Here is an 11,882-nt window from a genome sequence, read left to right on the forward strand (position 1 = left end):
TTTCCAACATAATTCTCCCCCAATAGTAATTCATCATTAACACAATAAAAACAACCTAATGAACAGTTTACAACTCCCAATTCAACGAAACACAACAATAAGATTATGAACTAAATCAAAAATAAAATACAGAAAAATTAATAATGATACAATGAACCAAATGCATAGCAATCTAGGTGGTCTTCACGTACCTTTTCCAGCAGATCGAGCCCACTTAATAGTTGACCGGGCCAATGCATCCATTGGATCCACGCATTTCTTGAGAAGAGGATCATCCTGTGGCAAAAGCTTTCGCATGTCATCTGAAGCAAGGACAACAGTATTCACAGCCCTAACGAGAAGAACTTGTAGTGCTATTCTTAACAAATTTCGTGCCCCTTCCATATCCTTTCTGTTTAAAGCTTCAATTGCTGGAATTACAGTATGCTCCATGGTCGCTTTATCTGGCAGCACAACCTCAAAACCCTGCATATACAGGAAAAGGAACCAATAGTTACTAAATAGTAAGGTGTTCACTAGAATTATTAAGGTGTTATTCCAATAAAGAAGAGGTGATCACCATAAATGGGATGAGGTAGTAAAAAAAATATAAATTTATTATTTATTTAATTTGAGCATATAGCCCTTCATAGAGTAGTATGGCAAAAAAAGATTCATGTTACCGACGCTACTTGATTGGGACACGAGGGTTAGTTTGATTTAGAGACATCCTATAAAGTGATATGCCAATGGAGGATTACAACCCACATGTTAATGGACTCACCAAAAGAACTGAGCTAGTAAAAAATTAGAAAACTAAAACAAGAGGTTGATTAGTTATTTGAAATTATTTTGTCCAATTAAATGATTATGGATATTTTATTAAAAAATATTTTAAAACAATGCTCCATAATTTGAATGGTTTAGACAACATAAATCACCCCAAAATATGAATCTTGTCCTCCAATGCTAAACACCATGTCTATGAACAATTACTACTGTATAATTATTCTCACCAACCTAAAATGAAAACATTAGTGCAAGACCATTGCAAGGCAGGATGGCTTATTAATTACAGATTCTCTATTTAAAGGCAAAGCTAAAAACATAACCTGGAATCTAAAACATAATCGGATTATTTCAGTTCCATGCCAAACCAAAACATGATCTAACTATTGATGACTATGGAAAATTACAACAAACCTTGCTAACTTCAGTTGAATGGTTTAGTATGATTTTGATCTAAACACAGTTCCGTGATATCAGAGGTCATGACCTAGCAGCTAGTGTGATGGATCAACTAGGACAATATGAGCAATTTGACTTAAACCTACACAGGAAGAGAGCGAGAACTGATTTCAGACAGGAATTTTTGAACTTGCTGGACAGTATGACGTAATAGACTAAACATATATTCACAAACACATTTAAGCATATTACATATTTGACAAATAACACTGGAGGTGGAGGCTACCTAAAATATTTTGGGAAACATATTTAAAATGGAAGGAAAGTGACCTCTACCTCATAGGATATTTGTGTATTTGAACATCTAAGTGAAATAATTTTTATTGTATTCTACATGGCATTGGAACATACAAGTTGCCATATATTACAAAGTACAACTATCATCAAATTTGAGAAAGGTATGCAAAAATAATTACACAAAATGACAATATGATTTTAGTTTTCGGTGTTCTCGATCTTTTCCTGCTAACTGAAAGGCTTGCTAAATTGTGGCTAGGAGTTGCTCCTACAGTAAAAGGACACTTAAATTCATACATATACATATATATATGTATAACACCCTGTTCATACCCCATTTTGGTCTACCAATAGGTCCTTAAATAGATAAGTATAATATAACCTTCCTTTATCACATTTGTAATTTTCTTTATATCTATAAATGGGTAGGAGTCTATGCCACACCAACCAGCTAAGGTGGTTTTGACTGGAGGATAGGTAAAAGTATACTGAATAAAGTCACTGGTTGCATCCTAAATGACCCCTAGAGTTGAGAAAAAAAAATAGACTCAACTAAATGCCAAGAATTTCCTCTTTTTTTCTTAATTTTATTTGAACATAACCTGAATTGCTATTTAAAGGTGTTGTAAAGATTTGATTTCATGGGACCACAAAAGCACTCATAAAAATTTCTTCATACATTTTATCTATGATAATTTCTTTTCCTATCTTTAGATACCTTCTATGCTGTAGCAAGTTTTCTAACACTGACAAGATCTATCAAATAAATTATTTATTCTATCAATAAATTATTTCTTCTCCTTTTTCTTTTCTTTTCTTTTTTTCAAAGGAACTCTGAAAAGTTCCAAATTCCAATGGTTCTAACTCTGCTTCCATTTTCCTTCATCTCAACCACCAGAAGACTGAACTTGGCTACAGCGAAATGCTTTGGGGGTTGTATACCTTAATTTGCTCTATTACACATAAAGTTACAAATATTACTGTCATCATTCCATGAATATCAAGTTTAACTGTTTTTTCGCCCTATAAGTCTATTTAACTATCAGAAGTCAAAGCTGGAATAAGAAAATTAGAAAAAAACATGAGTTCAACAATCTTTCTGGTGGTAATATATGAATTCCAGAATTCCTCCTAATCAGCTTCAATGCTGAAAACTAATTGAGCAAAAAGGTACACAACAAAAGATTGATACCTCATTCTGAAGTTTCTCCTGATAAAAACCTGCCTTCAGAATTGCATCAGTGGCAAGAACCCCAATCTGCAGAGAACTTCCCGCTTCAAGAGGCCTCAATTTCGCTTCCTTGAGCTCCTTTGCGACGCATTCACCCATATGAAGGAAAGGAACAGAAGATCCCCTTGAAACTTCATCGTGCCATGAATGAGATATGTGACAAGGCATTATTATGCATCGAGCTCCAGAATCCTCAAGAAAAGCCCTTTTCCGTCTTAAATTTTCAATTGGAGCGTGATCCTTTTGGAAATGCTCATTTTTACTCACAGAGGAAGGGAAAGATTTTCTCTCATGCAATGAAAGCTCCTTGCTTAACACAGGATCGGAGCAAAGAACAAACGGTGGGCTATCATCTCCATCTTTTGTACTCCACTGTACAAGTTTTTTGAAGAAATTCAAAGTAGAATTAATAGATGTGCCACCAATGATTCCTACTGTATTTTCTTGATTGAGCAAGGAACCACCAGAATTGCAGCTTGTTGAAACTGTACTTGAACTGGGATTTTTATTGGAGTCGATTAAGTTACCACTGTCATCGGTTTGTAAGAGAATCGAAGATGGAGGAAAAGCTAAAGCTGGACTTGTCCTTGTTGCATATTGGCTTCTATGCTTATTCATATAACCCAATACAGGTGGAGGGTAATTCAAAGAGTGAAAAGCTATTGTCATGCCTCTATCCCAGATTTTCTGTATCCAAGCTTATTACTTAAGCTGATACTTGACAGACTTGTGTTTGTTTCTCAAGAATCTGCAAAGCCCCAAAACTCAACCAAGATATATCAGAATCTTACAAGTTCCACCAATTGTAGAAACTAATGGATCTTTGTAAATATCACTAGAAAACATCTAAAACCTATTTACAGAAATTGCCTTTTTGATTTCTGTGTTCAAACACTCAAATCCACTACCAAAAAATTTTCAATTTTCACATTCCAAAACCCAATCGTTATCTGAAATCCAGCATCAAAAACCAATTAAAGACACAAACCCTATTCTAACTATGCAAACTTTTTAATGGGTCTTTCAAAAATCAGCTTCCAAAAGCAAAATCAGCCTCTTCTAACCAGATTTCTCTGTCTGTCTTCACCAAAATGCAAAACTCCAAAACCCAGATTTCTCTCTCTGTCTAGAATTCTTGAAGCAAACAAAAAAACCCAGCAGCAAGATCAAATTCGTAGTGTGAATTGGGGGCTGAATTGAAGAAATCAATTAAGGTAACCCAATTTCCAAGTTTAAAGAGTGGTTTATAAGCACCAATCATTCAAAGTGAAGACAAGATAGAAACAGACTTATCTTGAGTAAATCTTCCAAAATTGATACATAGGCAGGTGGTTGTGGGACAGTGGGATGAGAGTCTTGGAGCTCCAAACGGTCACTATGTCCTCCCAACCAAACATCATCTCCTGTAAAAACCCATTATCATACTTTTGTCTTCTGGCGCAGTCCTACTGTACCAAATTAACCTTGTTTTTTTGCCTTTAGTCTAATTTCAATCTTTTTCTTTTTGTTTTTACCTTTTGCAATTGCCAAAAAATTACATTTTAATATATATTTTTTTATTTATAAAGAAATGAAAGTTAAATTTGTGTTAATTTTTTTTAATTTATCTTTAGGTCGGTCTAATTTGAAATGATCTAAAAAATATTTTTAAAAAATAATTGAAAAAAACTCCCAAAAAAAAAATTAAACTTTTGTGGAATTTTTAAAATTCTTTATTTTACGGTTTAGATTTATTGAGTCTAACAGCATTTTCAATCAGCCTAGTCAAAATAAATAAACCACTTTATTTTGTATGAAGTATACAAATTCTATTTTTGTATGATATATTATTACCTTAAAAATTGATTATTTACTCTTTACCAATTGAATTGTCAATTTTTTTTTTTTTTTTTGATACATGGAAAAAGAATTGAATTGTCTTTTGTGCTATTATTCCATCATACTTTCCATTTGATTAAATGAGGGGTACCTAGAGCAGATGAATTTAGTTGCACGATTGTACCCACAAATTTTATATCACATCTCTCATGCCTTTCTTGAATCCAAACTACAATTTTTTTAGAAAATAAAATGCCATGGTCTAATCAAACTATCAAACTTACACAATTTTTATACCAAAAAATAAAAGAAAAAAGAAAAAAAAATGGTAACAGTAACTTATGTAATGAGCCGGTGGCAACGTGAATAATTCTACAAAAATACTTGGAGCACTAATTAGTGCTACCACTAATGATGTGGCAGTAGGCCCCACCCACTGTCACAGTGTTGCTATGCCTTGATTTTATTTTTATTTTATTTTTTTGAGGTTGCCACCTGTTTAGAGCTGTTGTTAAAGCTGGTGTTTTAGTGGTCTAGCGGGACTGATAATTCTATGGCAAACTGCATGTGGATGAAAAAGACAACAACTTCTTCAAGCAATTAAAGCTCAGGATGATATTAATGTCGGCTAAGCCGATGTCTTCACAAGGAATTGTGCTACTGCAATTAAGAGTGATTGCAACATTTGAAATTGATATACCTCTTTTGTTCCTGTAGTGAATATCGCTGATCTTTACAGAAGATACCTAAACTGCACAAGTTAAGAACATAGTTAGCAACATTGTTTAACAAAAATTGACTAAAAAGCATACATATATATATTACTTCAGGTATTTTGTTGTTTTTCTTTATCAGATGTGCAGAGGTAAGATGTATTTATTACCTCAATTGAGTCTTTAGATCGGTTACGTTGATCGATGATGATGAGATTTTGAATATCATTCATGGTTATATCTTCAAAAATGATATTGGAAGCTTGGATTTGAGGTGAATTGTGGAAGGTTTTGATCCTCACACCATTTGTTGTTTTTGTCAAGGAAGAATTGGAAACAAAAATCCCTCTAGCACTGTCTTCCTATGGTTTTCCCAGGCTACCAATGCTGGCAAAAGACCAAATAAAATAATTTAGGCATAGATCTAGAAAATATAATTGGTAATGGAAATGAAATATGGAATTCATGAAGATTATTATGTTTAAGATTTTATCTCATGCCATGTCCTGGACCACAAGTAATACTAGATATATTCACGTTAGATGAGCCTTCACCAATAGAAATGCAGTCATCATATGTTCTAATAATAGAATTAGATACACAAACTTGATCAGAATGACTAATATGCTTTTCATTATTATTTGAGCTATTTTCAGATGCAGTTATATTGAGGCGTTCAACTACAAAGTTGCTGCAACTAGTGATTGTCATGTGGAAACCTTTACTATTGACCAAATTAATATCCCATATAACAGCATTAGTTACCTTCTGGACTTTGATAGAATGCACCAACATATAAGGCATGAAACCATTTTCAGTATCACATAAGGATCCACCATTACAAGAACAAAATTATTAGTGCAAGTATTATCATTGAGTTGCAAGAAAACAATGCAAACATAGAATTTTTTCTAGAATAGTGTCCAAATAATTGTTTTTTCCATAAAGAAAATGTTGTGGTTGCACTTCACTTATTTTAAATGGCTTACACTCTACTAGAATGAATGCAGTTCTCCCACACTATATTTTGAACACTTTCCATTGTAATTTTTTTTGAGCCTATAGCGTTAATTTAGAAGTACGTGAAGTTACGATTGATAGAGGACTATTGCAATTATCAGGCGAACGATAATTGCTATTCAACCATGTAGACTGACCTTGCCCATCAAAAATTCCTCCACCTAAGACTGTCAAACCATCAACATCTTGGAACAAGAGACATGCTCTACCACCGAACTCAGACATATTCGAGTTTGCCACTATGGTTTCTTGAATTTCAACAGTCACAGGGTTTGATGAGTGTACGGGGAGCAAATATTCCAGCAAGCCCGTACTCCTTTCTTCCAAGCTCCGTTTACGTCCGATCACCAGCGAGCAAATAACGGTGAGCTGCCCGGCGGTGTGTGGCCGGAAAAACCCTCCGACGATCAAGTTAGCACACACCTTAGGATAGGGAGAGAGAGAGGAGCGTTTGAGTGTGAGAATTTCCTTACCAAATGTTCGTCCGTCCGCATATGGGGGGCGCAGACATGCTTATATACCCTCTGCGCCCCATATCCACTCCCAGTCATCTCCTAACACGTGACTCCGCTATCCCATCTGTCAGTATAAACCTTGCTGAACATCACCTAATCTCAACTGCCTGCCTTCTCAGCTGGAGCTCGGCAGCCGAGCTGCTCTATCCACGGCCGTGCTGTGCTTCATACCCAAGCACTTCACTGGCTAAGCCCAAGGAGGACCGGGCTAGGCGGCATCTCGGCAAAGCCTAGCCCGGGGCACCTCCTGTGGTCGGCCTTCCTGCTGATCAAACGATTACCTCGGCTGACCACGCCTTTCCGGGCGCCGGTCACTCAGCTTGACTAGCTCCACCATCGCCTGATCAAGCAGCTCGGTCTAACCGAGCACTGCCTTGCCGAGCAGCTTCTTTACGGTCTGGGGCGGCACATGCTTGGCCCAACTCCTGCCCGGCCCAACTCCTGGCAGCCCATCTCCGGGCGGATCGCCGGTCATCTCGGCCCTATGCACCATTAGGCTCTCAACTTGCTCGGCCGTTGCCTCGGCCCAATTCCAGATCATAAATCTCCCTCTCAATTGCCCCTTAATTCCGTCCGCGCGAGCGTGACTGGGATTACCTATACTACGACCGGGGTAACATTTCTTCAGTCTTCAAAATGCCAAAGGGCGACCGGGCTAGTTAACATTACTGTCTGCAAACTTGCCCGGTTATATTCCTCGGCTGACGTCCTCTTCTTTGAAAGTAGCTCGGTTGGCTCTTCGACTCTTCAACTTGTCTCTTCAGTTCTGACGTCGCCATAAATGGTGACACGTGGCGGGCTGCCATTGGTTCTCGAGCAACCAACCCGCCGTTTTTGCCAGAATTTTGAATTTGGGCGGTCTCTCCTGTCTATACATACAAGACCCTTCTAACTCAATTTCCTCCTACTATCATTCTGCTATCCGACTCGCCAGAGCTCTAGCATCTTCCTCCAAGCCCCGCTTGCCATTCTTTGCGTTTGTGCTCGAAGGACAAGTAGTTGCCCCTCACTGGTAAGACCTTCCATCCCTATTTTGTTGCTATCTTCTTCAATATTTCACGCATTAGGGCACTAAAACTTAGTTCTTAGGGCTTAGGCCATAGAGACCGTCCCAAACCTCCCACTGTTCTTGGTGTTCTTTATTTTTCCTGAAGAACACTGAAGAATTGGGGCAGACCGGGCTCCTGGTCTTCATTTGATCCAAAAAACCAATCTTACCGAGAAAATAACATGTTTGTCTCAACCCCAGTAAAAACCGAGATAACAAAAGGAATTGGTCGCTCAGCCGGGCTAACATCTGGTCTGCTTGGGCGACCGAGCTCCTTAGTTAGCTTAGACGACCGAGATGGTTTGGCACTCTTAATGATCGAGCTAAAGTCCAACTCCTTTCGCCCGACCGCGCTCACACTTGCCATCATTTTCCTGCAGAGTCCAAGGGAACCACTGTCCATTCCTGAGGCTCTCAAGGCCGAGCAACAACCAATTACCACAGTGCCAAACCCCTCAGCCGAGCTAACCTAGGTCGGCCATAAATGGGGAAATTTTGATTTCTTGTAGATACTCCGGCTGCGCTGGCTGCATTCAGGGAGGAGTACGGCATCCCGGCCGACGTCCACCTTGAACTTGCAGAAATTGAGACAACGCCTTGGGGCAGGGAGGAATGCCCCTTCACCATGCTATCCATCGTCGAAGGGGGCCTTCGTTTCCCACTCAATCCACTGATTACCGAGTTCCTACGCCGAACCAGGCTAGCACCCACCCAAGTGTCCACCAACACTTACCGAATAATAAACGGCGTGCACGAGCTAAACAACCGGTTAGGCTTAAGCCTAAGTTTAGCCGAGATCCTGCGCCAATACACCCTAGGCCACACCGGCGACGGCCTCGCCTATTATCTTAAGATTAGACCGGGCAGAGAGAAAATCGTGACCGGCACACCAGACAAGGATCTTCATGACGATGATTTCTTCTGGGTGTCAGGCAATTACGAGACAGCCGAGGCACTGGGCTGGATGATAAGCAAAAACTTTGGCAGCACATGTAAGCCGCACAAATTAGCTCAGTTAATATACTGTCTTCATGTTTCTGTACTTAGTCATTTTCTTTCTTGTTTCTTTTGCAGCAATCCAAGCCTTGCAAGCCATCTATCATTTCCCCAACGTAGAGGCAATCAGGACCGCGCTCCGCTACCGCGACCGAGATTGCAATCAATTGCTCGGCTACAGTCCCACATACAAATACTCCGCTCCCCGCCGGAGTAAAGTTACAGACTTCCTCCGCACTCCAACGCCTCCGCCAGATCCAACTCTGCCAGACGTTCCACTCATTCGTTTGACAGAGGAGCAAGAGATGGCCAAACGAAGCAGAATCAAGAACCTGCTCACCGCCACATCTGCCGAGATGTCGAGCGTGTCACCCGCTCGCCAGCAGCCGGTCAATCCAGCGGCGCTGTGGTCGCTCTTGCCTCTCGAGTGACCGGGCAGTCCAGTCGAAAACCTGCTCCTCGCCGTGCTGGTAAAAGAGCTTGCGTAGACCCATCTACCGAGCTCGTCGCCGAGCTGAGTACCGAGCAACCATCTGACAATCCTGCCCCAGTGCCGGCCTGGCGTCCACAACTGAAGCACTGGGGTCAAGACATCTCGGCAACGGCTTCAATCAAGGGCGATAAAGAGCATTTGCTCGCCTTCGATCTTTCCAAAGCTCTTCTTCTACCGAGCGACGTAGTCGGCAGCGACCACGTCCCTGACACTCGGCTGGTAAAATCATCGGTGAAGTCTATGGCTAGGGTAAGTCAACGTACCTCTGAAATTTTCATAAGTGTTTGCCCGGTTCCTTTTCTAATCAACTTTGCTTCTTGCAGGCCATTCAGAAACAGCACCTAGTAATGGAGCGCATCCATAGACTTCGACAGAAGGCCAATGACACAGCCAGCCAAGTCCAGAGCCTCCAAGCTGAGCTCGGCCGGGCAAAGTCTTCACTTTAGATGGCAAATGCAAACAACAACAGACTGCTCGGTCAGCTGGACGCGGCCGTTAAAAAACAAGATGAGCTCCAGGCCGAGGTAAACGCGCTCAAAAAGTCGCGGAAGAAAGACTGCTGGGCTGCTAACAACGCCGGCTTCAACGAAGCCGAGCAGAGCTATAAGAAACAAGTCTTTGCTACACAAGACATTTACTTCAAAGCTGGCTGAAAGTCCGCTTGCAAGCATCTCGCCAGGGCTCTGACACCGACGTATTGGCCAATCCTCCTGCTGCTTCGCTACCGGTCTACCTCGTGCCTTACGCAAACGACGTCTTCAGCGCTTTGCAAGCTGAGGCCGAGGAAGGGCTTGAAGAGGGAGACGCCGAGACAAATACAGAGGCAGAGGATGCCGAGGTACAGGAGCAGCCCGGCCACGACGAGCCCGGTGCCCAAGACAAAAGTCCAACCATCAACCTTGATGCCGCCGAGGACGAGTTTACCAATCTCTCCCCCTTAGTTTAGTTTTCTTCTCTTTTTTGTATTTTTGCTTTCAGCGCTTCTGATGTAACCGGGCTCTGTCCCCACCTTTTGTATTGACTTTCTTATCAATGAAAAACTCAAATTTTGTCAAGTGTTTGCACGGTTGTCATCAATTCCATCTTCAACAAAACATCTCAGTATAAATCATAGATTGAACAAAACACCTCGTCAACCGGAATTCATGACTCGGTCGAAGTACTTAAGCAGAACAAAACAGCAAATTCATAAACCGAAATAACCATCTCGGTTGTTAATAACAAAGTTGAACAAATCACCAACTCTTCCAACCGGAGTAAATCATCTCGGTTGGGTATAGCAGTTGAACAAATCACCAACTCTTCCAATCGGGATAAATTATCTCGGTTGGGAATCCTAAGTTGGACAAAACAGCAACTCTTCCAACCGGAGTAAATCATCTTGGTTGGGATTTTGAAGTTGGACAAAACACCAACTCTTCCAACCGGAGTAAATCATCTCGGTTGGGAATTCGAAGTTGGACAAAACAGCAACTCTTCCAACCGGAGTAAATCATCTCGGTTGGGATTTCGAAGTTGGACAAAACACCAACTCTTCCAACCGGAGTAAATCATCTCAGTTGGGAATTCGAAGTTGGACAAAACACCAACTCTTCCAACCAGAATAAATCATCTCGGTTGGGATTCCGAAGTTGGACAAAACACCAACTCTTCCAACCGGAGTAAACCATCTCGGTTGGGAATCTGAAGTTGGACAAAACACCAACTCTTCCAACTGGAATAAACCATCTCAGTTGGGAATCCTAAGTTGGGCAAAACACCAACACTTCCAACCGGAATAAACCATCTCGGTTGGGAATCCTAAGTTGGACAAAACACCAACTCTTCCAACCGGAGTAAATCATCTCGATTTTTTACATTAAAACAACAGTTCAAGTGCTAAAGTAAAATTACTTCTATATATTGACAAAAAGAATTATATTCTGCAGTGCAAGCCAAAAAATTCCTTTGCACAAGAAAAGAAAGCAAAATCTTAGAAATAATACAGTTTCAGGTTGGCCGCATTCCATAGCCGGGGTATTGCTCTTCCCTCTAGATCCTCCAAGTGGTAAGCCCCCTTGCCCGCCAAACCGGTGATCTTGTAGGGTCCTTCCTAATTTGCCCCTAGTTTGCCTTCACCTGGCACCAGGGTGTTGCCCATAACTTTCCTCAAAACCCAATCACCGACTTTGAACGGTCTGGGGTGTACCGCCTTGTTGTACTTCTTTAAGAGCTCTTGTTGGTATGCAGCCACATGGATGAGGGCCTTCTCCCGACGTTCTTCCACTAGGTCCAGCTCCAAGGCAATAGCCTCGGCGTTCAGTTCAGGCTCAAAACTCTCGCTTCTTAGGGTGGGCATGCCAACTTCCAAAGGTATGACCGCCTCCATGCCATAAGCCAAAGCAAATGGAGTTTCCCCGGTAGATCGCCACGAGGTTGTTCGGTATGCCCAAAGGACGCTAGGTAACTCCTCAGCCCATTTTCCCTTTGCCTTCTCCAGCCGTTTCTTCAACCCATCCAAGATAGTCTTGTTTGATGCCTCGGCTTGACCATTGGACTGCAGGTAAGCCGGAGTGGAGTTGTAGAATTCAATCTTCAAATCTTC

General features: G+C 41.1%; 2 protein-coding genes across 2 annotated transcripts; both read right to left on the reverse strand.

The window, feature by feature from the left end:
* Positions 1-4,186, reverse strand: LOC114307037 (aspartate-glutamate racemase family). The gene is made up of 2 exons (XM_028252398.2): positions 2,657-4,186; positions 1-465 (listed from the first exon to the last, which is right to left on the reverse strand). The coding sequence occupies exons 1-2, from the start codon at positions 3,362-3,364 to the stop codon at positions 184-186; spliced, it is 990 nt and encodes a 329-aa protein (XP_028108199.1). The 5' UTR covers positions 3,365-4,186; the 3' UTR covers positions 1-183.
* Positions 4,187-5,064: 878 nt separating this feature from the next.
* LOC114306992 (exopolygalacturonase-like) lies at positions 5,065-6,471 on the reverse strand. Its single transcript, XM_082908107.1, has 4 exons — positions 6,319-6,471; positions 5,833-5,994; positions 5,397-5,588; positions 5,065-5,259 (listed from the first exon to the last, which is right to left on the reverse strand). The coding sequence occupies exons 1-4, from the start codon at positions 6,469-6,471 to the stop codon at positions 5,065-5,067; spliced, it is 702 nt and encodes a 233-aa protein (XP_082764233.1).
* Between the last annotated feature and the right edge of the window lie 5,411 nt (positions 6,472-11,882).

The sequence above is a fragment of the Camellia sinensis genome, chromosome 15, assembly GCF_055761805.1.
Source record: "Camellia sinensis isolate YWXY chromosome 15, ASM5576180v1, whole genome shotgun sequence".
Lineage (NCBI taxonomy): Eukaryota > Viridiplantae > Streptophyta > Magnoliopsida > Ericales > Theaceae > Camellia > Camellia sinensis.

Excerpts from the sequence above, each read along its gene's own strand:
- LOC114306992 (XM_082908107.1), bottom strand. The coding sequence starts at position 6,471 with ATGTCTGAGTTCGGTGGTAGAGCATGTCTCTTGTTCCAAGATGTTGAT. Across the intron at positions 5,589-5,832 it reads ATATTAGTCATTCTGATCAA|GAAGACAGTGCTAGAGGGAT; the intron begins GTTTGTGTATCT and ends GGAAAACCATAG. Across the intron at positions 5,260-5,396 it reads GATCTAAAGACTCAATTGAG|GTATCTTCTGTAAAGATCAG; the intron begins GTAATAAATACA and ends TGTGCAGTTTAG.
- LOC114307037 (XM_028252398.2), bottom strand. The coding sequence starts at position 3,364 with ATGACAATAGCTTTTCACTCTTTGAATTACCCTCCACCTGTATTGGGT. Across the intron at positions 466-2,656 it reads AGGAGAAACTTCAGAATGAG|GGTTTTGAGGTTGTGCTGCC; the intron begins GTATCAATCTTT and ends CTGTATATGCAG.